The following is a 25,333-nucleotide window of genomic DNA, read 5'->3' as shown; positions in this document are numbered from 1 at the left end:
ACTTAGGTAGACAAGGCGACAGGCAGTGCATAAGGCACAAGCAGAGAGACAGAAGTCTGGTGTGGTTCGTGAGTTAGGACCAACAAGGCCTGGGCACAGAAGTCCCAGGAAAGACCAGAAGAGGATTACAAAGGCCTGGATACAAGGATCCAGGAAATCCAAAAGGGGTATTCCAGAGGCCTGGATACAAGGATCCAGGAAATCCAGAAAAGGATTATCAAAGGCCTGGATAGAGAGGGTCCAGGAGATACCAGAGGATATTCTGTGGAAGGACGATGAGACCATACCAGTTTTAAGCCAAGAACTCGTCAAGAACTCGCCAGGAACTCGCCAAGAACTAGCCAAGAATTCACCAGGAACTTGCTAAGAACTTGTCAAGAACTCGTCAAGAAGTTAACAAGAACTTGTGCTTTGTTCCTCGAATTGGGATCAAGAAATCAAACTGCACCTAGGAATACAACTACCAACAAGAACTCTACCAGCAAATTCAGAAACATCGAACTTATACGGCGGAAGTAGAACAGGGCGGATTTCAGTTTGTATTACTAACTCTACTGAAGATTAAACATTTATGACGTATTCCAATCAGTTTGTACGACTTCTTCCCTGAAGACCAACAGAGGTGAGTTCGGTAACACTTCCTCATACGTCCATCCCATGCAGAATAGCAGCAGCCACAGTAATAAAGTGGTGCTGCGCCTACACTATGTCTGGAGGGAAAATTTCAGAAGGAACAAATCAAATTGCTGAGGTTCACGTCTTGTACCACGTTTTCCTTCAACAACCTGAAGAAAAACTGAGCTCTCCTGCATCTTTGAAACAGTAACGAGGTAGACATTCTTGTTGTCAAAATCACATACATTTGCTCTGAAGTGAAGTTGAACTGTAATTTCAAACACAAAAACATTGGACTTCATCATCAAGATCATTGGACTTAACCATATTTTTTGGAGTGAAAAAAGACATTCTTTCACAACAATTTCTTGAGATGGGGGTGGCATAAATTTTCTGTAACTTAAATCGACCATATGTTTTATCTACTCAACATTCCTCGACTATCGCAAATTTCAGTAAGTGTTCTTGCACTTTTTTTACTAATAATATAATATTCACTACTGCAGGTCCTACAGTAGTCTCTTCCTTTCTCCCTGCTACCCAACCCCTTAACCATTGCAACATTGGTACCAAAAGGCTACTTCAGTGAGCAGAGGGGAAGGTTAATTCTTTACCGTGTCACATCTACTTGTCTGAGGTTGTTACAAACGGGACACTTTCTTAACATGGCACAGAGAGCCTGCATTTTGGCCAAGTGTACAAGTACACCAAGTGCTGCTCCTTCCTGAAGTGGCAAAAGGCAGGTCTAGCATCTCTGTATACCACATACTTTTCAAGAAACCAACTATAGTATAGACATAATATAGACATAAATAAGTGTGCACATTAGATAAGATTTCACTGTAAAATTTCTCTGGTGCAAATTACTTCAAATGTTAGCTGCACTTGTGCTGGTATCCTGAAAAAAGTATTTCGAGCCCTGGCTAGACTTTTGCTATTGCTTTATTTTCCTTTCCTGACAAACCTACTGACATTTTGGGTGTCGAAATGTTTGATAGCATATTCAGCAAGCTACATGTATATAACAAACAATCCAAAATAAAACGTCTGGAAGACAAGGATGGTTATAACACACCTGCGCTATCAGATCCTGCTTACATACAATGTACATTTCCATAGTTACCACTGACCACTCCCCAATTCTTACTGCACTTGGCAGTTGACTATGGCAGAGTTGTACAACCAGTCACAGACCCAGTTACAAAGATAACTGGCAACTAATAAACTGACAAGAAAAGGGTCTCAGCTAGTATTTCTGGAAGGAATGCGAAATTTCTGATCTACAAAATTGGGTGAAAGTTGTTTGAGCAAAGAAAGAGTTTTTGTTACCCGTTTTTTAAAATGAAATTCTTTGGTTTGTTTTCATCTTTTTTTTCCTGACGGTTTAGAAGTCATCAAGGTTCATTTCAATGTACATGTCTGGACACTGCATGAGGAGGGGACTGTGGTGCCTCTCTACAGGAGTACATATCACCACATCATATGAAGCTCTATTTACTAAATAATGTCTCCTTAACAACTACTAGGGCTCTACATACGCCATAAGGTGCAATATAGGCCTGTCATGATATGAGCTCTGCCGAGAAAGTATAACAGTGATGCCCCCTGCCTGTCATTCAAGGTACTGCCTCTAACTGAAGAGCTGTGTGTGAAGAACAAAAAACATGGGTATTAGTACTTGACCCGGAACAGGGAACAGCGAAACCTTAGACTGTCTGCCAACTTGGCATTCTATTTGTTGTGTATCAGTGAATCAAAGCTAAAGCATATGCAGAGTGTCTTCTGTTTCTATCTGCCGGCTTTTAAACATTCTTCTGCAAAATTGTTCTTAGATTTAGACCTTAGAGTTTAATGCTAGTTATCTTAGGAAAAGTTACCTTAGGAAATGCTCCATGATGTTAAAAAATGTTTGAGCTACAAGAATTGAAACAGGCTATTAAGAGGGTCTGCATGGGGGGGGTCCTGGCAACGGTTAACGGTAAATTCAGCAGGGCCGATAACGCTTAACGGTAAATTCAGGACGGTCGGCAACGCTTAACGGTAAATTGACAGGCTTTTTTTTCGAGCTGCACTGGATTTGGTATCTCGCTTTGTGAGAAAAGGTGATCACTGACAAAATATATATACCTCACATGTAATGAAGCACGCATTAAAGGTATGTGTTCCCGGTGTTTTCCCACCTGCCCTGGTCCCCGAGTGCGTCCAAAAATAAAGGGGAGTCCCAGTCGACGTCGGCCAGCTTGCCATTTTTCAGTCTGCCCAGGTCTACCGATGGATTTTGAGAGGCAATGTAAGGGGGTCCGGGGGATGCTCGCCCGGGAAATTTAGGCTTTTTAAGCCTTCAAAAACGCAACTTCCCGCATTTTGAGAGGCAAATCATGGTGTTGAGTATTTGTTGGTCCTTCTGATGTTTTCATATTTTTATTCAAGATTTTTGTTAATTTGCCTGTCAAGGTTGACGGATTCGTTAAAAAATTTTTGTAACTCTCCGCAAACTTCCGGAAATTGACGGAAAGCTGGTGCTGGGTAGAGCCGAAGGGACCGAGCGCAGAAGCGCGAGCAATGTAGGGGGTCCGGGGGCATTCTCCCTCGGGAAATTTTGTATTTTTAAACCTTCAATGACGCATTTTGCTGCACTTTGAAAGGCAAAATAAGCCGTAACGAAGAATTATTCATTAACGCTTAACGCTGAATTTAGGATGACAAATAACGTTTTACGTTGAATTAAAACGACCAATAACGCTTCACGATGAATATACTGATAACGCTTAACGTTGAATTAGAGCGGGCCGGCAACGATTAACGGTAAATTAAAATAGCCCATAACGGTTAACGAAAAAGGGCATGCAGACCCTCTATTAAGGCGACAGCATGCAACATGCACAGCAAGCATTTCTTCAAGCTCATTCAACAGAGGAATAATTCAAGTTTCCAGAAATATCGGTTTGATGAATGCCCTTCAATCCCTTGACAAGTTGACAAATTACTCCTTCTAAGCATAAAATGATTTCTATCCATATGTGTTTGGTTGTTTATTTATTTGTTAATATATTTATAACACTCACCTCAGGATTGGCCTATAGAGTTGTGCGTTCTCGCCATTGCTCGAGCCCTCTCCTCCGCATCGAAGTACCAGACAGTTATAGCATATCTAGATAAAAGACAATGTACCATATATCTAAGTACAGACGGTTAGAGGCTTATAGTTATACTATGGAAAAATAATTTTGTGTTTCTTGTTTCCCGCTGAGCCATTTTTGGTAGGTCGACCAGCAAGACAGTAAGATTATCATCTGAATTTCCGTAGGCCTAACACGCTCACATGTTCAAGTAACACAGTTACAGAATATCAGCAGAAGGTAACATTTTTGGACCCCCTAGGCTTTCCTTAGTGCTGCAGTAGAAGTTCTGGGTTTTATATCTCTACTTCTAAGTACCAGGAACAGACAGAGTGCTAAAGGTAATGACAGACTCACCGTGTAGCGAAGGCTTCCTGTACCTCGTGTGGATTCCGTCTGTCCGACCAGAAAAACAGGAGTCTGTTGAACTTGGGCTCAATATCTGCTACCTCGTCACGACCTTGGGGAAATATCCGCAACAGGCCTCCGTTTTTCTGAAGACGCAAAGTAGCCGAGACTTACATGTAGGCCACCATCAATTCAATGTCATCCTTTTTTTCTCCTACAACTTGCTTATGCGAGCAATAGCCACTGGATGTGAGACAAAAGTCAATGACTAAAATAGGCTGCAAAGCTCTATAAACATTTAATCATAGCACACACAATCAGTGGTTCACAGCTGCCAAGTCTTGAGAGTTCTTGTGACATGATTATGTAGTCTGAAGGATGCATCGACACATGTCTGAAAAGACTGGAGGCCGCTGTCAGTGTCACTGATATCCCGAGTCAGACAAGTGTTACATTATTGGTTGAAGTCCAAGTCGTAAATGGAGCATTTTTAGACACAACTGTATCACAATAACAGCAGGATATGCCTTCCCATGTTGACAGGGTTATCCAGTTTTAAACAGGGATCTCCCCAGAAATTTAGAGTATGATGGTGCTGATTACCTTTGCTAAGTATGTTTATTTTGGTTGGTGTTTGTATGTAGGTATGTATATGTTATGTGGTTTAGCATGGTAACTCAAGAAGCTATGGATGGATTGTCATGAAACTTGGTAGATGGGTAAGTCTTGATGAGACTTGGAGATTTTGGGCTCTCGAGCAGCTAGTTTCAGTAGATTTGAGGACAGAACCTGTAAGGATACATGTCCATGGATTTATTACGACTATATGTTTATGGCTTTGTTATGACGTCAATCATGTAACCTGAACCTGTATATTTTATTTGACACACGTCTTCCCTCATGACCTCAATGAGAAGTGGCTGACTGGACTGAACTGTCAACTGAGTATTTGTGAACAAGCAAAGGTATTAACAAACAAACAAATTGTAAATTGTGACAGCATTCTTGGCTCCAAACCAAAATTTGAACCCAACAAACAAGTTCTTTAGTCAGGAATGCTTGGGTTTCAACAGGCCAGAAAAAGAGATCATAAATTGTTGCCTGGCTCCTCACCAACATTGCAACCATGATCTCTGCCATACAAGTAAACAATCTGCTGCCCTCTGTTTTCTTCAGCAGGATATTTTGCCAGCAGCCGACATCAATGTCATTACTTTGTTCTCAAACACTCTCAATCAAGAATATAGCAAGAGATTAAGGTAAGAACAGAGGATTAGCAGGAAAACTTGAGCCAGACTATATTCACTCCACAAAACGTGTACTAAGGTACAGACCTTGTTTTCATCACACTCCAAGGCTTGAAATACTGGGCACATATGCACAGATAGGAGCTGTGCTTACATGTAAGAGTTATGTACATAAAGATACTATTGCACTCTATTATACAGCTGTCCACTTCACGAGTCCTACCTTGCCTGTACACACGTACATCCATAAAAGCATAAATTAAAGCTCTTGGATTTGGTTATACTTCACTTAAATTATAGAAGTGACCTCGAACACATACTGAGTCACCCACTTCTCATGGGACAATTGCAGACATTCCATTAAAATATAATGTATGCCTGTATCTGTTAGAATGTACAGATGTTTACAAGTCTTCCCTATACGGTATGTACATCATGTAGATCTTATCCAATGTACAAGCGCATGATGATTTTTAAAATTCATTAATACATGTATTTTCTTCCAATATGTAAGTGGAGTTAGTTGTTTTCTTCTTTCATTATATGTACATGAAGGTAACTGGTAATTTTTACATTTGCTCATGGTGCTAAATACATAGAGAGAGGGATTTAGATACCGCTGTCACTGTCAGAAGCAATGTCAGAGGGGTACTGCCTCAGTTATTTTTCAAAATTGCGCACATAGCCATGACAAATACTACAACTTACAAGGTGAAGGTAAAGCAAGCAACCTCAGTCTGAGGGTGAAGCACAACGCCTTTTTGCTAGCTATCAGTCTCTTGTAGAACATACAGAGACTGAACAGAAACTGATCCCTCTGGCAGAGCATGCAAAAATATATGCACACAGCAGTGTTCGAAATACTTTTTTTCAGGTACGTGCAAAATTGCACATTGGCAAAATTTTTAGGTGCAATTTGAAAAATTTATGTGCAAAATTATATTTAGCCTTGCATCTTTAGGTTTGCAACTGTTTTACTGTGTATCAACCTTCTTAGCCTGCCACTGCATATAGAAGTTTTAGTATACATTAAAAAGAAGGGACCAAACAAAACATGAACAATGCAAGTATCATCTAGTGTGTTTATAAAAAAAAAAGAACACACAAAAAAAATTTGTCGCCATTAGCTTCAAAGGACGCCGCTAGTGACTCCCGGCCCTCTCACTCGTCATACCGGGGTATCATGTCACGAACACTACAGTTGGAACTTCCACATCTTATACGGCACATAAAGAAAATTTACCAACAGTATGCGAGCAATAAATTTCATGTATTTTGCATATTTGTTTACCTTGAATATCGTGCATGATATAAGGAAAAAAATACAGCTTAGAAAAAAATAACGTCCGGTTAATTTTTGCTTCTTGGCGCTCCCCTCCCCCTCCTCTGGGGGCGCGTCGTCAACATCGGCTGCGGCCGCGGGATCATCGGAGACGGTGGACCCGGTGGCATCTCCCGATCCACCGCCCCCGGCTGCACCAGCCTCTGGTCCACCGCCACCGGCTGCACCAGCCTCTGATGCCGGCTGGGCCCGTGAAAAGAACTTGAAAATCGACCCCTTCTTCATGGGCCCTTCTTCATGCTTTACAAATTTCCTGGGTAGCACTGAATGCTGGGAAATCCGAAAACTCTGTTTTTCACCGAATTTTACCGAAAATTGGACGAAAAAGCCGAAATTACACTGCCGAAGGACTTCGTCCCACATCGGGCAACAAGTTTCGCGGGTCTGACCATATTTGGTAAATCAGCTACGTAGGCCTTCGCATCTTGCCATATTAGGTAAATCATTACGTAGTGCCTTCGCGTCTTCACCTGGGGACGAGAGCAGCTTGTTCCCAGGATGTTCAGTAAAGAAAACAATATGGCTGCCATGCGCTCAGCGAGATGCCGACACAGCAAGAAACTTCAGAGATACGCAGTGCAAACATGATATATCGGTATTTTCCAGGTGCAAAATTGCACATTCAAAATATTTTTAGGTGCAAATCTTGAAAATTACGTGCAATTTGCACATTGCACCTTTGTATTTCGAACTCTGACACAGGCATGCATGCATATGCACACACACAAACAGAAAAGCCAGAAACAATACTCAACTCCCTTTGAGGTTGACGTTGAACTTAAAAAGTGTGCATAGGTAGATACAGATGACACATCCAGAAGATAAATACATAACACAGGTGACAGTCTTACCTGTACATCCCAGTTCTTGTTGAGGTAATATATACACGTGACACAGCGACCATCTCCATTTGGGTTGTCGACATGTCTGACATAACGTGAGCCACCTCCTGGATAGCAGGCTACCATGGCCTGTAACAATCAGGACAACATTTACACAATCAAAACTTGGAAGAAACAAATCATATCACAAATCATACACTTTTCATTGGAACAGAAAGGAATCTGGACCTTTACAAATTGTTTACTATGTACACTAAAAGATTTAGGGAAGTTCATATTCCTTCCTGAATTTTTCATTATGATCAGATGAAACCAACACAGTGTCCGCCACAATGTGATGCTGATGCTGACATTCTAGCAAAATAGACAGGGACAGATTTCGGTCTATCACAGGATGCCTGGGTCTGTTCCTATTTGTTTTTGTCCACCCACTTCAACCTTGATTTCCTACGAAGATCCCTGAACCAAGAAATGATATATTAGTATAAGGCCACAGCAAGTCATTTTAATGCCGGACAACATCAATGCGTGCATTTATTTTCTCTGATTTTGGAGAAAAAAAAACAAGAAATTATGTTGCAAAGATGTCTGTTGCCATGCCAGAACATGGATGGCAGGAAATATAAAGAGAGGAGACAAAACAAGGCTCTGATTTATGGTTTTGTCTTCTACTTTGATCATCATCATATCTTGTCAGCCCACTGCGCATGCTCTGGGACAGTGATGTATTTCATTCTTTTTATATGTGATGGTGGCTGTGTATATATGTGAACCATTTGTACAATGATTGAAAACTTATTTTTCAAGTTGTTTCAGTGACAAATAGATGCTGTAATAGTTGGGTTTCTTGTTAAACAAGGTTTATGATGTCGGAATATTGTTGTTTTTTTCGCCCTATCGCATGATAGATTTGGAGTCTCCAGAGGATGTCATCCATAAAATTTACCTGCTGTGGCCTTTAAAAGTTAAGTTACATACAGCCAAGGCCATCTGGTGCGTGCCACAAAACTCTGCCCTTGGCCTTGGAATGTTTCTAAGTTGTTTAGTTCAGCATAGCAAATTGGACATCAGGATATCAAAGGCCTTCCTCAACTGAAACCCGCTTCTTCTAAAGTATGTGCACGACGCGATAGTCACGAAAACCGTGTCAGTTACTAGTAGAATCTGAATCTTACCTTAGTTCTGCCGTTTATCTTGCACTTGCCCAGTTTATTGTTGCACCTCATGATTATTGAGTCCATCCTGGAGACCAGGTACCCTATGCGGCGACAGTTCGGCTCGCTCCCCTCCGCCCAGGTGATGATATCCCCGCGGATGTTCCTGGCGGTGTTGGCGGTCGACTGGTTCACCAGCTGCCCGTCCCTGAACACGCCTTCCTCTCGGAGCTTCCTCACCTCCTCCAGGATCGAGTCCCCTGTCGTCTCGTCCAAAAAATTGTCCAGAACGCAGATTCCGTCCGTGGTTAGCCGCCTGACTACGTGGTCGGCCATTTCCTTTTCCCTTCTCGCATCTAGCGATATTCTGGCGGGGGCGTTAGGGCCGTTGTCGGCAGGCTCTTTGTGACCGTTGTCCTCCGGCAACATCGGGCAAATGCTTCTAAAGCTGGTAAAATCCGGCGATTTGACAACTGAAGAGAGGCCAGCACCGTTTAGACCGTTCTGTTTCTCCGCCTGCTCCTTTTGCGGCTTTGAGTTCGCTTGCCGGGGTTCACACGTGTTGTTGCTAATTACGTTGCCTTCCGCTGATGTCACTTGGGGTTGTTGGCTCGCGGTCGGGTCACTAGTTTTGCCTGCGTCTTTTACTGCGGGTTTGGACTTGCAGACGCGCTTGTGCTTCTTCCAGTGCGTCCTCTGGTGCTCCTTGCTGCAGTAGTAGGCGGTCCGACAGCCTCCGCACCTCATTAAGTTCTCCATAGCACCGCAAAGTTCACAGCCATCGTACGAGTTCTGGTCGTCACGTACTCCAGGAGTGGCCGCCATCTTGTGATTACCTAACAAGTGCTTGCGCCTGCGCCGAGAAACAAACGCACGTGGCCGACGTGCCAAAAACAGAAAGTTGAGAAACGACCATGATCCTTGCCATGACAAACACTTAAAACTGCAACGTTCGACAGAAATCACTACAAGCGGCACATCGTCACCTCCTTGACTAAACCTATGTTCACGCCACCACTAAAACATATATGCAATAAGCGAACACAAAATAATCTTAGATAAATGATTAATATATAATATAATATAATGTCGACATGTGATAAAACGTTGACGTTAGTTATGAAAAGAACGTGACATGGTGAAAGGAAACAACGTAGTTTTGTATTGTACAGTCACACCCCAACAACAAAATATCTAGTTTGTACCCACTGAAATTTGAAGAAGTGATAAAAATGCAATGCCCTTGATCGATGCACGAGCTTTCGCGAAAGAGAATGAAGTTCAAGGTGGGAAAACAAAAGTACTTTATGGTTGATGGTTCCAGAATACAGCTACGGTTACATGTATAACATATATAGTCCAGCCGCGATGTTTATGGCCGGTTTAGTCCAAAAGGACTACGTGCCAAGTCCACATGATACGACCATAACAAACGTTTCCAAAACAGGGGTACATTTGGCCTGCCAAGTGCCGGAGAGAAACGCCCCAAAGCTCAGCGACAGCGCTTGCAATTGGCAAAACGCCCATTCTTTTACACAACAAAAGCACTTGATCCACTGCATTTCCCCTAGACGACCATCGCAGTAGAAGCAACCTTTGAGCGGCCAGAAATGGATTTGTTTGAAAATTTGTTTTTGTTTTTATCTAATTGGAATGTAATACACGAAGAAAAGGATGACCTTACAAAACGTAAAAAGATCAGTTTTATCAATGAAATTCGTTGAGAGATTATGTAGTCCCTCAGCGGTTGCTGCTTCCAGTCGGGAAAGTGGGTGTAAGCAATGTTTTCAGTGCATCAATGACTGTAACATGTTTATCATAACTTGCATCGGACTACATGTATTTTATTTACTTCAATCACAACGTGTCATTGGTTTGAACCCCAAAATAACATGTTCACCCAATAGTTACGACACACAGAAATAGACGCCGACACAAAAACGATCTCACCTCTTCATTTCCGATGATCTCTCTGTCGCCACCGCCTCACCGCTCGTACCTGAACTTATGCACAACACCGCTACCACACGAAGCGCTGTGTGTATGCATAAGCCAGGGGAGAAGGGTCATCCAAAATCGTTTGTCAGCGATAGTCAGGCTCCTCAACAGGATGGCGCTTTTGGGGTGCTATTTTTTTAATGACGGTATACATATCATGCAGTTCTCGGCACTCAGCCGAGAAGAAACCTAATGCAGATATACCAGTGCATGGAGTTAAAAGAAGGCCTTGTTGTTTTTCTATCTCCGTGATCAGTGTCAGACTGATGATATGCCATCAGAAAAAAAGAACGTGTTGATGAGAAGGTAATCACGTAGTCTCTACCAGACCAACTACGCTGGCTATAAGAAAACAAGACTTCTAATTACTATTACTAATCTCAAACGTGGATTATAAAAACTACTCTAATACATAGGCTGGGATTCTGCTCGTCTTGAGTTTGCCAGAGGAGTTTTTAGTTTCCCGCACAGTTTAGGGGAAATGTTTACTAACGTTTACCACGTCTCACTCCCTTGACAAATTATTGGCTATTTGTGCCGAATACTAGTAGATTCTGCTATCCGTAACTTATACATTACATAACATAGTGGGAAGGCCTGGTGGACTCCGTCTCGCATTGTTTCAGTCACTTGGATCCAATCACTAGTAATAAATCAATCTATTCACTCGAATATTCATTCAATAAACAGATAAATTTTTCGCTTTGATCTGTCAACCATTCCTTAATCCTTTTCTGCTGGCGCGCCGTGAGAGGCCACGAAAGAATTAAAACAATCATTGGGGCCTATATACAAAATAAACTTTACAAAATGAAAATATAGACGAGTCCCTCAAACAGAAAGAAGAAAGAGAGAGTAAACAAATTGTTAGTCTCCACAACAGACTCGTCGGTGAATATATTGTCTCGTTATATTGTGATTGCTGCCGTGTCTCCGTGGCTGCAATTTTCTGCATGTAATGATTGGTAGGTGTACCGAAGTCTGAGTGTGTTTCAACCGCGAGAGAACTGTGCAATATCATCAGCGTTATGCCTGCCGAGGAGCCCGTGGTTTTGTCCCGCCATGTTGACAAGCGGCCCTGCACGTACACCACTGCACGGTGCCAGACTTCGCGGCGCCAACGCGGCTCATCAATGTACGAACGTAACCTTGTAAAATTGGAACATCATTATCACAAGCCTCTCTAGGGCTTGTCTCCTGGAAATGACGAGGGCTAGCCTTTGGTTGATTGTAAAGGTACGCCTCTTCAGGATTACTTTAAAACTTAAAGAGTAGTTCCTTGAGTGGGCTCCTCCATATTTTTGGGTGTATTGGGTGTCTCCTGACCCTAAAATTGTGACTACTGGATAGGCCTGAGTCACGCAGCTTGATCTCTCGATGCTCGATGTCAGAGGTTGTTGGGCCTGCTCCCCGACCAGTAGAAGGGCTGGAAGCGTGGTGCTGCCAGGCTGCAACATTCAATAAACCTGAGAGGGTCCGTTTACATAACGTGACATCAGGCACGTTTAACCGTAATCGGCCCATCCACTTTTAAAAAACGATACGGCAGCAATATATAAAAATTTCTGACCACGTTGCTGTCCTGTTTACCGTATGTGATTTTATCTCGCTTTGGTCGGGAAGGATCCGTGCACGTAGTCAAGCAGACGTTATCAAAATGAAACAAGGCAAGAAAACAATTTAAAACGGTAAACGAACCAGCTAACAGGGTTATCAATCCACTATTAAGATGTTCAACTACTCCCTTTCCAAGAATTATTGGTAGACATGCAGTGATCATGATCGTCACCAAGTACGGTGCATCGTCACCAATGGTAGACTTACTAGTATATATTACTAACCTGTCACAACTAACGTCTGCTAGAATGCGACATATCCAAATGTCGCATTCTAGCAGGAGTTAGTTGTGACAGGTTAGTTATATATAAACCAACCGCGGCGTAAGCCTCTTTAGCGAGCTCTACGAATCTGGCTTTTGTCAGACTTATCTGTGCGTTTATGGATATACTGGTGGTATATCAGGTCTTGGCATACGATTTGTGACGGTGGGCCCGGCCTCCACTGAGCCTCCAGAGAGTCCGACTCGTATACGTAAGAGCCTGCTAAGGAGTCAACCCGAGTCCCGCGACTGAATGCCTGCAAAACCTCGGTATGTCACAAAGAAGGGTAGTTACTCCGGAAGTGACAGATACAGGTGATTTCAAGGTCATTAACAGTTTAATAGCTCATCTGCACATTACCAGCCAGCGGCATGACCCCAAGAAATCTAGCACGGTCGGCGATCTAGAACAGCGGGAAAAGGTCGATGAACGCCTCCCAACGTCTACTAGTATAATACATAACTATTTCTCATGGGCACCGCGTTGCAACCAAACATGTAACTTTAGCTTGCAGATATGTATATATTGTGACTTATTCCATATATAACTGTGACTGTGTATAATATATAATAGTAATAATAATAGGCAAATAAATAATATATAATAGTAATAATAATAGGCAAATACAATTATATAATAATAATAGGCAAATACAATTAACAATGATACTATATGTTAGAAAATGTGGTGTACGCGATAAACTCCGAATGTAGATACACACATACATGCTTTGAAATTGAATGTAGTTTCATTCAGTGTGTATATATTTGTTTTTGCATGTAAAAAAAAATAAAGGACTCTGCGAAAGTCCCATATCTTTTATTTGTAAAGTCAATGAAGTTGTATGAGCACCATAAGTAGTGTAGCGAACAGCAGTTGCGAAGGTTGCACAACGGCTGAAATATATGCATGTAGTAGGGTTCGAAATGACAAAACCTGAAGACTGCCGTACCGGCTACTTGTGGAATGATCGGCCTTATCAATGTAGAATGTCAAAGTACAACAAGTTTAGAGTATCATGCTGAGCTATCCTGGTCCGTGTTGGACACATGGTGGGCTCGAGTTGTAAGCACGACACGTGCCTCACGTGGTCCACGTACTCCAGTTCAGCTTCAATCATCTGTGTCAATCGATAACAGTTAAACATGTGTAACTAGGTTCTATACTACACTAATGGCAGATATCCTAACTTAATTCCTCGGCTAATACTTCTTGTGTAATTAAGAATGTATGTACTATTCTAACTGTGCAACCAGATGTAATTAACGCCCTGGTTGCAAGTTTCTTGTCTCAGGCTGGCACGTAGGCAGCGGAATATGTGCCAATAATGATGCGTGATGGTGACTTTGAACGTTATATCTGCTTCATGCATAAAAATGCAGCCAGCCATGACCAATCAGCCTATAACTAATAACCTATCACTTCAAGTGCGCTAACATAAACAAACGGGTTATGATTTAGCCGAATGAAATTTATGGTGTTTCCTTTTGTGTCGGAACAAAGCTCAAATTTTACAACTCAAGTTTATTTAGTCTGTGCGCTTCGCTAAAATTGACGTTTATGAGAACGAATACTCATCAGGTGGGGTAATACGGCTAAACTCATTTTGTATTTTCAAGTGAATGCAGAAGACTAGAAAGGACTTGCACTACACCAGAAACTACATGATAAAAGAAACGTATATATGATGATCGGGGGGGGGGTATTTGGGTCTGAGATATGCAATTTTTATTATCCTTTGTGCAGAGCGCTAGCCTAGCGTTATTGCCGCCTAAATATAATGACTTAAGTAGATTTTACTTGTCTTTGTATTCGTCCTGCTTAAGTGAATCGGTATACATGTACTTAGTCTTTTTGTTTTGTTTGTTTGTTGTTTGTGTCGTTATTTATTGAGGAGGAACTCTATTCCTACTGTGAATGTGCGGCTGCATTGCACAACAACTCTGGGTGATGTATGCAGTTTTAAAACGCTTCTCAAACAGACTTTAATACTTAAATCAACGATATCCCCCCTAGGGTAGTACGAACCGACATGCGGATCGAAGTAGCCTCCTCAACAGGCTCACTCTACCATCGTAACTCCCCCCAACTCCACACCGTGAGTCTGGCGACTAAATACGTATCAAGACCGGTACCGAATCCAAGATCTGCGCAGCGTGAAATAGCTGGAGGATCAGATGGACAGCTCTCAGCCAATACACTATTGATGTTATTATTCAACATTACTATTTAGAGTCCACGTCTGCCGAAGATAGACGATAGACGTAAAAACGAGGACCGTGAACAAAAGCATTATTTGTACGGATGGCGTACTGTTATCTGATCACTGTTGTGCCTTGCGACTCCCGTTTCCAACATTACTCACATAGCAACTCACATCTGCCACCGGCGAACCGGAGCCATTAATGGGAACCGCACACAGACGGCAATAAACTGACGGCAATATGAAATGCCCGGCGAGAAGCCTGTTGTCTCGGCTACCACATGGCCTACGTGCACTCCCCCATGTAGCGCGCCAAGTCTGCCAGGGGGAGGCGTGTGTGACGTCATTAGTATTGTATAATTGGTCTATTTTCAACCGACGGGAAGTCTTCAACCTGCCACTTTGGCAGCCGAGAAGTCATTTAGTGTGTCATAAGAGTAACCCACCTTATACCGAGTGTTATTGTATACACGTGCAAGTTAAATATCATACACGTGCAGTACAATACTCTCCAAGCAGAGGTGAGAGGGAGAGAACGTAGGGTATTCCGACATGGCTAGCTAAGGGAGGCAGAAATGTGCCTCCCTTAGCTAGCCATGTCGGAATATCCTACGTTCTCTCCCTCTCACCTCTGCTTGGAGAGTACAGTACAACACAACACAACACATGACTGACTAAGAATCCGTGCCTGAGCTGTTACTAGTTTAATGTGCCACGGCCTGGGTTACGGGAAAGTGGAGCAGTGTTGTGTTCTCTGTGAGATGACCCATGTTCTAACGTGGCAGACAACCTGTCAATCAGAGTTGCCCTGGCTGGGTTATCATGACATTTTGGGGGACGGTCCATTTTGGTGTATTAGCCAGTGCCTACAAGGTGCCCTAGCAAAACTTAAAAGTGGCAATGGTAACACAAGGCATCTGCGGTGGCCATGGTTTATGAATGTCTGCAGGTCACTTTTAACGAAGGTAATGAGGTAGGAGTTAAGGACCAGATACAAAAATATAGACAATGATTTTAGAGCTGATGGTTTTGTCGTTCAAAAATAATAATTGTTGAAACGAAAGTTATTACCACCAATTTTCCAGTTTTTCCACGAATATTGGAATATTCTATTGTCATGAAAGGGGGAGCTCATGACGCAGGGATATATCGAAGTAATGTTACCGTATATTTTTACCTGTATTGTGTATTATATGTGATATCTGCAGTTGTTGTTATTGATCTGCATTTCCTTTGTGATATTGTTTCTGCCAAACTGGCTGGCAGGGCATTGATAAAAGAATTCCATCGGCGATGCTCACAGGTCAACTCACATCTACTCCGGGGCACCGGAGAACCGCACACAAACGGCAATAAACGGGAGAATATCGGATGAGCAAACCGGAGCTTAGATTACGGTGGATACCAGACTGCTAGAACTTATCGAAGTATCTAGGAGATTGGCCTTATTGTGATGTCCCTCTGACACTGAGACTCATAACCTCCTTATCCACCAGTGTGGGTCACGTGGCGTCGATTTTGCGCGTTTAACAATTAAAGTGGTTCGTGACTACACGTAAGTACGCACGTACACCACGCGGATCGTCTCAATGATGCAGCCTACGCAGGTTCTTTCCTCAACTGCACGCCATTCAAACATGCTTGGGTCATCAATTAATTAGGCTGTGCAATTGGGTATAATGAGAAAATATGCACCCTTTATAGCCGTAATTAATTGATGAACTAGACCTCATACCTTCAAGACTTGATGGATAAAATCTGACTTAGCAATGTTTTACGGACACTCTCTTCGTGTCTGGCGCTTTCCCAAAAGGCTAAAATTGCCTACTGGTACGACTGCTTGTTAAGGCGGCGACTAGCGGACTGTTGCAGAACAGCAGGACTTGTCAGCCCCAGATAGCCAGATCAGCACCACGGTCAGGACCAGTCTTTTTATTTGGAGGCATCCTCAAAAGCCATCGTCAGATATATCGTTACATAAACAACTAGAATGATTTGTCCGATATCTACCAAAAATAGAATACAATGATAAATTTTATTCAATTATGCATTATCTATATCCACTGATGTTCTTCTTGAACCATATATGTAATGTGTATAAAGTTCCTCTTATTTAACACAATTTAAATATATCTTTCCTCCTTAATTTAAATTTTTCATTCCCAATTCTAAAACTACACCTGGAAACAACAACAAATATCGTCAACAAAACAATGATGTTACTAATAGTAAGTATGACAGTGATTAATCAATGAAAATAAAGATCAATAAAGATCTGTTGGCATTGAAATTATATTTCAGACTTTAAAACATGATGCCATTAACAGAATTATCTGTGGTGTTAAAATGCTATTTCAGACATTAAAAATGTTCATATTTACAAGGCTGTTGGACTCTTCACACAGCCTAATAATGTTAATCTTGAAATGTTGCCATGGTTTTATTATTGCAGTACCTTTACAATTTCTGCATGTTTTTGTGCTACAGTATTGTTTCGAATGCAAACTTAAAACATTGCAAAAACTTCCTGTCTACTAATATCACAAAATTAAATCCTGGCAAAAACAAATGAATTTTCAGCAATCTTATTAAACCAAGTCATTTTGAAAAAAAACATGCTGCTTCATTCGGAGTAATTTTGGCACTCATAGAATCATGTTCAAAGTTCAGTTGTCATCGATGAGTCTTTACGTTCTTCCTCTTCCTTGTATTGTATTGTACTGTCAAAGGTTCTCATGGCTTCTGCCACATTCTGGCTGTAGGATCGGCTTTTGTTGTCCTCAGAGACCTCAGAGTCGCTCATGTAAAAACCTTTTTTTCTTTCTTGGGACTTCTTTGGCGCAGTCCATTCTTTAGTGACCTGGAAGGGAGATGACAAAAAAAGGTTTCTTTGGAAAGGGAAAACTGAAGCTGATATGGTGTCAATGTAAAGGAAATTGGAACACTCCAAGATTATAGTTTTTTTTTAGATACACAACCTGACGTTTCTGTCTACCAATGTTTTAGCAGCATTTCAGGGTGATGTGAAATGCTGGTAGAAAGACAAAATAAGGTTGTGTACCTACAAAAACTATGTTGAATTGATTTGATTAATAAAAAAAATTGGTACATGCATTTAGGAAAATCTATTTCAATGAAAGACTTCAATTGCAATAGCAACATCAGATTCTACAATTGTAAGACAAAAGGGAATGGACGTCAAAGGGGTAAATTTTGTGTTTAGGGAATGCATGCTTGTTATAATATTTCCTCCAAACCTCATGGTGACCTCCAGTAGCACCTGCGCCACCCTGCTGCCCTTCTCCTGCAGAATTGTCACTGTTGCTTGATGGCCTTTCGTTGTGCTCTGGGGCGTGGATAGACACCACGGTCATCTGGGTGTGGTTACTGATGTCGCTCACCTCGTCTCCTATTGGGCTGTCACGCCCTGCAAGGGATGGGGTACTGTTACTTAAGGTGTTATAAAGGATGTGTTGGATTTGGTTAAAGAATGCATTGATGACAGCAGAATGTCACAAGCAGGCTGAGCACCTAACACGCTAGCACTGGACAGCTTCAAACAGCAGCTGGAGTAGGATAATGAATGGTTAGCCTACGTTCTGACACCCCTATGTTAAGATATCCTTATGTTCTGACATGGCATTAGAGTTTTCAGAACAGAGGTTGAGTTGTTGGAACAGTTGGATTATAGGGGTGTCAGAATTAAGGGGTGTGACAGGTTGTTCTGAGTGATACATCCAGTCACAGCTGTGAGCCGGCAAAGCTGCAAAGCTATAAGAAAAGTAGACAAAATATAGTTAAAAGATTCTGATGCTCTAATACACCTACAAGAGAGAAGGGAATGACTACAAAGTCTGACTACTGAGGAAGCTGGTTGTCAGGTGAGCTAGTGTAGTGTGGCAGCTGCTGAATAAAGTCTCCACACAGAAAGCATGTGCCCATTATATCGTCACTCACCAGTTTCATCCTCACCCGGCTGAAAAATGTCCAGGTTGATCGCTTCTGAGAACTTCTTGGACCTGCCTGCATTCCTGTCATCTGTGATCAATTCATATACCATGTTTTTTTTATTTATCTAATTATTCATCTCACAATATGCATGCACAATATGCATATGTGTGCACGCGCACGCGCGCGCACACACACACACACACACACACACACACACACACACAAACAAACTGTGGCTATAAGGACATCAAACACATACCTGATAGCATGGCTATTACTCCTCTGAAATTGTTTCCTCTGTCTTCTTCTTCTCGATCCTCATTCTGGAGAACAGGCACAAACAGAGGTGAACATCAGAGGACAATCATGAAGCCACAAAAAAGTAACATCACTCAGCAACCATTGCAGAAAATGTGAAAAATAAGAAAAACCTAAACCTCAGCACTTGGCAAAGTAAACTCATCCATTCTCCTTGGAAAGGTGTTAGCTTTTTTAAAGGCTGTTTTCAGATTAAACACTGTGGCAGTTTGAAAAATGCATCCAACTGCTATTAACATTTGAACACAAGTGATGGTCTGCCACGCGCATCATTTATTTCCAATCTGCCACAATTTTCCATCTGAAAACAAAATTTAAATAAAAAAGCTGACATCTTCCCGTATAGAATTTTTTTAGGTGTGCAAGTGATTTGTCAGATCATGGCTGATTCCAATCTGATTTGTGAAGAGGTTGATTGGATGGAGTGATGCTGATGCTCTTGGGCTTTGGAAATTGACTGAATGTGTGTTGATGAATCTTGGCAGGCAAAATGCTAACATGACAGAAGCATCTTACTGTGCTGGGACTGGTGGCTTCATCATTGTTGAGATTTTGTGGTGCCATGTACTGAGGAAAATCACAAAAGAACAATCACGATTTAACAATCATGATTTAACAAAAAAAAGAAACTCATCTGAATACAGTTACACCCCAATGATCCCACAGCCTTAACCAAATCATTCACTTTATGTCGGAATATAGGGCTTGGAACATAGTGCAGTATAACTATTTGGGGATTTGTAAAATTGATGAAGAAACATGATGAAGAAATGAGCGCAATAATTATCATGATTATTGTGATTGATACTCAGCTGCCATCAAGATTCAAGAATGATATATCATTAATACACCAATGAAGGTTAGACATCCAGGTCATGAGATACACAAGAAAACAATTACTCATCGACAAGCAGCTGGATACGAGTTAATAATATGCAGTTATGCTTCATCATTTCAAATCAAGAACAGTGTACCATAACATCAACTTGTATGTTGCCAACAGGGTTGAGCTTTACTTTATGTGGTTGATGAGAACATGCAGGCCTAGGTGTGACTGTAAAAGGAAGTTGTACCTTGTGGAAGGAGTGGTGGTTTCCAGCCCAGTGCAGGGTGCTGGTGTTGGTGAAGCTCCCGACCTCTGTCACCCGAGTCATCTCCATGTCTAGAACCTCGTGGGACTCGGACCTGGCGGGGGAAAACGCGGACGAATTTGCAAAGTCCTGCCGAGAAAAGCAGTGGAAACAACTGCACGAGCAACACCTCTGTCTTCCCGCTGCTTTGCTATTGGGCTGCGTGCAACTCCAGTCCTGGAAGGAAAGAATAGAAGTCCCATTTGTGGCTTAAATGTACAGGAAGCTACTAGCCTGTGTTACACAGTTGCTTGCTGTCATGGGCTGATTGGGCCTCTCTCCCCACAGAGCTTGTAGCCATTAACACCTATAACTCCAGAGAACCATTACCAGAAGCTCCAACAGGAGTTCACTATAAACATCATCAGGAGTTATTACAGGATGCCTTGACACCCCTATACTATGTCAACCCTAAGCCTGCTCTTATTTTGGAACATGTAATAGTGGGGGCATTGAAACATAGCGGTGTCTCTATAATCTACACTCTTCAATATGATGTTGCGACACTCCTATGTTCGTTCATCTCCTTGAAATACTCACACTGAGAAGGCACAGGCAGAAGAAAGTACAAAGCATGAACCCCAGGATGATGACAACTGCGATGCCAACTGTGATGCCGACCGTGTTAACCGCTTCTGTTGTTGCCGTGGTGTTGTCAGGAGTGGTGGAGTTAGTCAAGTTCATGCTCATCACTTCCTTTGTGGTCTGGTCTGTTGTTGCTGTGGTCTGAGAGTCTTTGGTTGTTGGAACATTTGTAGTACTTGCTGTAGTTCTGTTCATGGTTGTGGCTGCTATCCCTACTGTGGTCTGAGAATTTTTGGTTGTAAGAACATTTGCAGTAGTTATGTCCATTACTGTCGTGGTTGCTATCCCTTCTGTGGTGGCTGGCTCTGTGGTGGCCGGGTCTGTGGTGCCGGGTCTGTGGTGCCGGGTCTGTGGTGCCGGGTCTGTGGTGGCCGGGTCTGTGGTGGCCGGGTCTGTGGTGGCCGGGTCTGTGGTGGCCGGGTCTGTGGTGGCCGGGTCTGTGGCAGGACTGGTTTGAGCCTACAGGAACCAAAAAATGTTAAGTGTTTCATCATTGTGCTTTTTTCAGCTTGACTCCTACAGATATGTTCATTGAATAGTTATCTAAAATCGCCATACATTGTTTTACATACAGCAATAAAAATATAATGTTATTGCATGATCTCCCTGTTTACTTCTCCTGGCACCAATTCAACACACGACAATTACTGGCAAAAATCAGCGATGTCTTACCTGACACAGGTGAAAAATGACAAGAAGACTGACACCTGTCAGAAGCATCACCCTTCCTCTGGCCATGCTGATCATCATGTGTCCTTGGTATTAAATAAGCAAGCGGGAAAGCAGAAGTTCTGTAAATAGCAGAAAGGAAAGAATGAGTGAATAGGATTCTACCGGTATAATGGAAAAATTGGATTTTCGAGATAGCCTTTTGAATCACAATTCAGCAACAGGAAGGCAAGTACAAATGTAGCTATCAGTACTGTTTCAGCCATATACATAAAATACAGTGCAAACCCCATTCCTCTCCTTAAGTAAATAAAGAAATTTACAAAATACAATGCAAATCTCAACGACTAATTGATAATAAGGCCAATAAATTAATGCAAATATTGCAAGTAACACATCCTCTCTAGTAAAGTTCAAAACCTTTCACCTGGCCCCTGTTCTGACAACAATTCTGACTAAAGTTCACCTCAACTGTACCAGTGATTTATTGGTAACTCATAGACTTTGACAAGTTCAAACATGACAGATGTATGTGTTTAGTAGGGCAAACGTACGTTTCACTGCAAAGCTACTGTGGTATTCACAGTTATAGTTATACATTAACACAATAACAGTGAAGGTGATCTTTTCCAACAGCCCTCCAATATAAACCACTGTCATAACTTGTGACATGCTATAAAATTACAGATGGGTGTCTATCCAGCTTCACAGGAGGATAAACTTTTTAGCCTATCTGCTATGGTATTTATGGTGAGCTTTGACTGTCCATGGTAACCATTGGCTATTGTGCTAGTCTGTAAGATGGGGTTACTGCACTGGTTCAAACACAATCCTTACACAGCTTTTACTCACCAAAGGTACAGACCTGATGACTGTTAAGCTATGACAGTGTTAGCTAATCAGTAGATGCCATATGTTGTCTTGTGCAATAAAGTTTATATTGTAACATCACCAGTTTTGTGCAACAAATAAGAAGACTTAGACAAAACTAGGGCAGTTTACCTTCTATTAAATAGACTTCTGAGTTACACTGGACAGATGTGGGAATGAGAACAATTGGTCAAAGGTCTCACATCTCTGACCATAGTGTTGGTTGTCAGGCACTCAATTTAAATAAAGGGACCCCTTTTTGTTCTAAGACTAGAGACTCATTTCTCACTTAGGTCACACCTACTACAGGTTTTCCTCCCACTCCGAACCTCTGTTTTCATAATGTCCTGTGGCGAAATAGTCAACATAGTCAACAAGGAAATAAATTGACCTAGCCTTCTATGTGTCACAGCAACCTGAGTTCAGGGCTACATTTCTCTGTGTCAGAAACATCTCTTCCATTGATTTTATCTTAAACCTTTGATATAAGAATGTTGACTCACCAGGGCAAACTTTTATCATACAAACGATTGTTCTATTTAACGTTATATATATGTTATCATATTTATCTCTTGGAGCTGACTGAAGCTTGCAGACACACATTTTCAGAACATTACAATGCTTCGTGTTTTAACAATTTTGCATGTTTTACTAGCACAGAGAAATTAACATGGGAATGATGATACAAGTACCTGGTCAGGGGATGTTCCCAAAACAGGTCGCTTCTCAGTCGGTTTAGTCAGTCCACACCCAATATCTCCAGCACTTTGAATTGGTCTGCGTGAATGTTCAAGAAGTGAACTTCAAGTCGGTCTTGTGGCTAGTAATTCTGCTCCTGTATCAGAGGGTGGTGAGTTCTACTCCAGGCTGTCGCTCAACTTGTCTACTGCTGGAAAGGGTTGGTTGTTCAGAGGGGTTGTTAAGCTATCAGTCCACCAGCTGTTCACTGCACTTGTTGTTGGAATTTGCCTCGTAAAAATGTTATGATTTACCAGTGCTAAGGACATCACTATGATAATGTCAGGCTGAAGTTGCTAATACGGTACTTGAAATCTACTAGACATATTGTCCATCATTAGTAACTAGGTGACAAAAAAGAAAGCGTAACTGGATCGAGATCCATTTCCAAATAAAGAAAAGTTGCTAGGAAGGACCTCTACCCCAAGACACACCCTGCTGGGTCACAAGTTAAACCACAACACATTAGCCAGCCTGCACCACACCCTTCCAACCTAACACAGCCACCCAAACACTGGCATTCTTATGTAACCACCATGAGTATCTTTACATACATGTACTTAAAATTTACGCACCTTTTCTTGAGATATAGTCTTGGTAACTGCCTCTTCCTTCTGGTGTCAGCTTATGGAGTGACCTGCTACTTGCCCGAAGGAGGAAGTGGCCCCAAAAATGCTAATGTAATAATTAACAACTGCAGGGTACGTGTTTACATTGGTAGCTAAGTGTTGAATAAGCCGCTCTGACTAAGCTGTTGTACAGTAATAAATAACCACAAACGGAATGGACACCTCTGGTCTGTTTTTAATCAAACACTTTTCACAAGGTTGGAACAAACATTCTTACTTACTGTACATGTGTGTCTAACTCTTGGAACACGACTGTACATTTATTGTACTGTAACAGTAACAGTACAAGTAATATTGACAGGAATGTACACATTGCTTTACATAACATCGACAGCATGTTATCAGAGCATCTACAGGGATAAACATCCCGTATTCCTTGTTAGAATCTTGTTAGTTTAAGCAGTTACTTTGTGCAAGCAAGCAGAGCCCTTTGATTCAAGAGTTGACAGTCTCTTCACCACAACCCTCAACTGCTAGGAACTTCATTTCTTAAGGCCACATCATGTTGGTCTCTCGTTTCTTGGCTTTAATAACAGACAGAAGTAGGGTGGTTGCACTTTGCTCAATGCAAAGTACAAACACATGTACGTAGGGCAAAAGAAGGAAGTTGATCATGAGTACAGACCAGTTTTAGGGTACAGATAGATATTCTGAGTATCAATCTGCCCAGTACTACACTCTGATTGTAACTCTTTTATAATGGAAAGTGTAACAGGCCAGAATGTAACCCAGGCCAGAAAATAGCTGGGCACATTAGCCTAGGGTACATGTTGGCCTGTTACACCTCAGGATAATGAAAGGGTCAACTGAATGTGAATATAGGAAGCCAGATGAGGAAAGTTCAGAGTATCATGTTTGTAACAGATTAGTAAGAATTATTTCCCTCAACAAATTTTCTATCACCTTTTAATTGGTACAGATGTCTTTCTTGACAAAACTTAAGGGAATTACACTTTCATTGCAATTGAAAATTCATGCCATTTTTGAAAAAAATGTTCCAAAAATTCTGAAACAAAGCATATCGTTCTTCCTGTGTATTGAAAAGTTATGTTGAATTGACTGTACAGCCCTCTTTTTCATTTATTCATCATACACTGCAAACTTTAATAAGAGCACACATCATCATCAGGGTTCCAAGCAATGCTCCTTATTCTGTTGTTTGACAAAAGTTTGTTTCTTGCTCATGATGGACAAAAGTTACGGAATATTTGGTTATGACAGGCAAAATGGACATGTTGGGGATTAAAGTTAGACCGAATAATACTGGACTGAGACTAGGTTGAGATGATGGTGATGAAAAAAATGCAAAGCTAACTAGAACCCTGGTCAAGTTAATTCTAGCATGTATTGCATCCCTACACTTCCTCCGTATTGCCATTGTTGCACTTTAGTAGTACAAAACTTTCTGATAAAAAGTACCAGTACGTATGACATCACATCTTGTTGAAAAGTTGAACTGCTTTTTCCAACAGGAAAGTCGGTCCGAATTTTCAACTGTCCAACTTCAGTCTTAGTCAAAGAATGAGCAATCCACCACTTCTGTGACACCATATAATGCAGTGTATGATCAACTGCTCATTGAATTACATGACCTATCTGCATAACATGGTGTCACAGAAGTGGGAATTTCTCATTCCTTGATAAAGATGGAGTTGGACAGTGGAATATCTGTGGAAGTGTTGGAATTAGTTCTAA

General features: G+C 41.7%; 3 protein-coding genes and 1 long non-coding RNA gene across 5 annotated transcripts in view; all 4 read right to left on the bottom strand.

The window, feature by feature from the left end:
- Window positions 1-1,954: 1,954 nt before the first annotated feature.
- On the bottom strand, window positions 1,955-10,925 carry LOC109483796 (egl nine homolog 3-like). The gene is made up of 6 exons (XM_019786910.1): window positions 10,618-10,925; window positions 8,689-9,520; window positions 7,523-7,642; window positions 4,092-4,228; window positions 3,681-3,766; window positions 1,955-2,257 (listed from the first exon to the last, which is right to left on the bottom strand). The coding sequence occupies exons 1-5, from the start codon at window positions 10,623-10,625 to the stop codon at window positions 3,682-3,684; spliced, it is 1,182 nt and encodes a 393-aa protein (XP_019642469.1). The 5' UTR covers window positions 10,626-10,925; the 3' UTR covers window positions 1,955-2,257; window position 3,681.
- Window positions 10,926-16,673: 5,748 nt separating this feature from the next.
- LOC109483834 lies at window positions 16,674-20,997 on the bottom strand. Of its 2 annotated transcripts, XM_019786987.1 has the most exons (7): window positions 20,688-20,997; window positions 20,091-20,324; window positions 19,534-19,584; window positions 18,959-19,022; window positions 18,706-18,786; window positions 18,006-18,175; window positions 16,674-17,608 (listed from the first exon to the last, which is right to left on the bottom strand). In XM_019786987.1, the coding sequence occupies exons 1-7, from the start codon at window positions 20,925-20,927 to the stop codon at window positions 17,408-17,410; spliced, it is 1,041 nt and encodes a 346-aa protein (XP_019642546.1). In that variant the 5' UTR covers window positions 20,928-20,997; the 3' UTR covers window positions 16,674-17,407. The 2 variants fall into 2 exon arrangements, with proteins under 2 accessions (XP_019642546.1, XP_019642547.1); XM_019786988.1 differs by lacking the exon at window positions 19,534-19,584.
- A 104-nt stretch (window positions 20,998-21,101) lies between these two features.
- Window positions 21,102-23,724, bottom strand: LOC109483836. Its single transcript, XR_002141038.1, has 4 exons — window positions 23,585-23,724; window positions 22,964-23,160; window positions 21,405-21,523; window positions 21,102-21,191 (listed from the first exon to the last, which is right to left on the bottom strand). It is a non-coding gene; the product is annotated as an uncharacterized LOC109483836 (long non-coding RNA).
- Window positions 23,725-25,268: 1,544 nt separating this feature from the next.
- The window catches only part of LOC109483680 (AP-5 complex subunit mu-1-like), a 13,504-nt gene continuing 13,439 nt past the window's right edge, over window positions 25,269-25,333 (bottom strand). Inside the window, exon 15 of the mRNA XM_019786717.1 lies at window positions 25,269-25,306. Within this exon, the coding sequence (XP_019642276.1) occupies window positions 25,269-25,306 (38 nt within the window). The remainder of the gene's footprint in view (window positions 25,307-25,333) is intronic.

Source organism: Branchiostoma belcheri, unplaced genomic scaffold, assembly GCF_001625305.1.
Source record: "Branchiostoma belcheri isolate BF01 breed outbred unplaced genomic scaffold, Haploidv18h27 scaffold66, whole genome shotgun sequence".
NCBI classification, from domain to species: Eukaryota; Metazoa; Chordata; class Leptocardii; order Amphioxiformes; family Branchiostomatidae; genus Branchiostoma; species Branchiostoma belcheri.
Note: the sequence above shows the minus strand (reverse complement) of the source record. Positions and strands in the feature narration are given on the sequence as shown.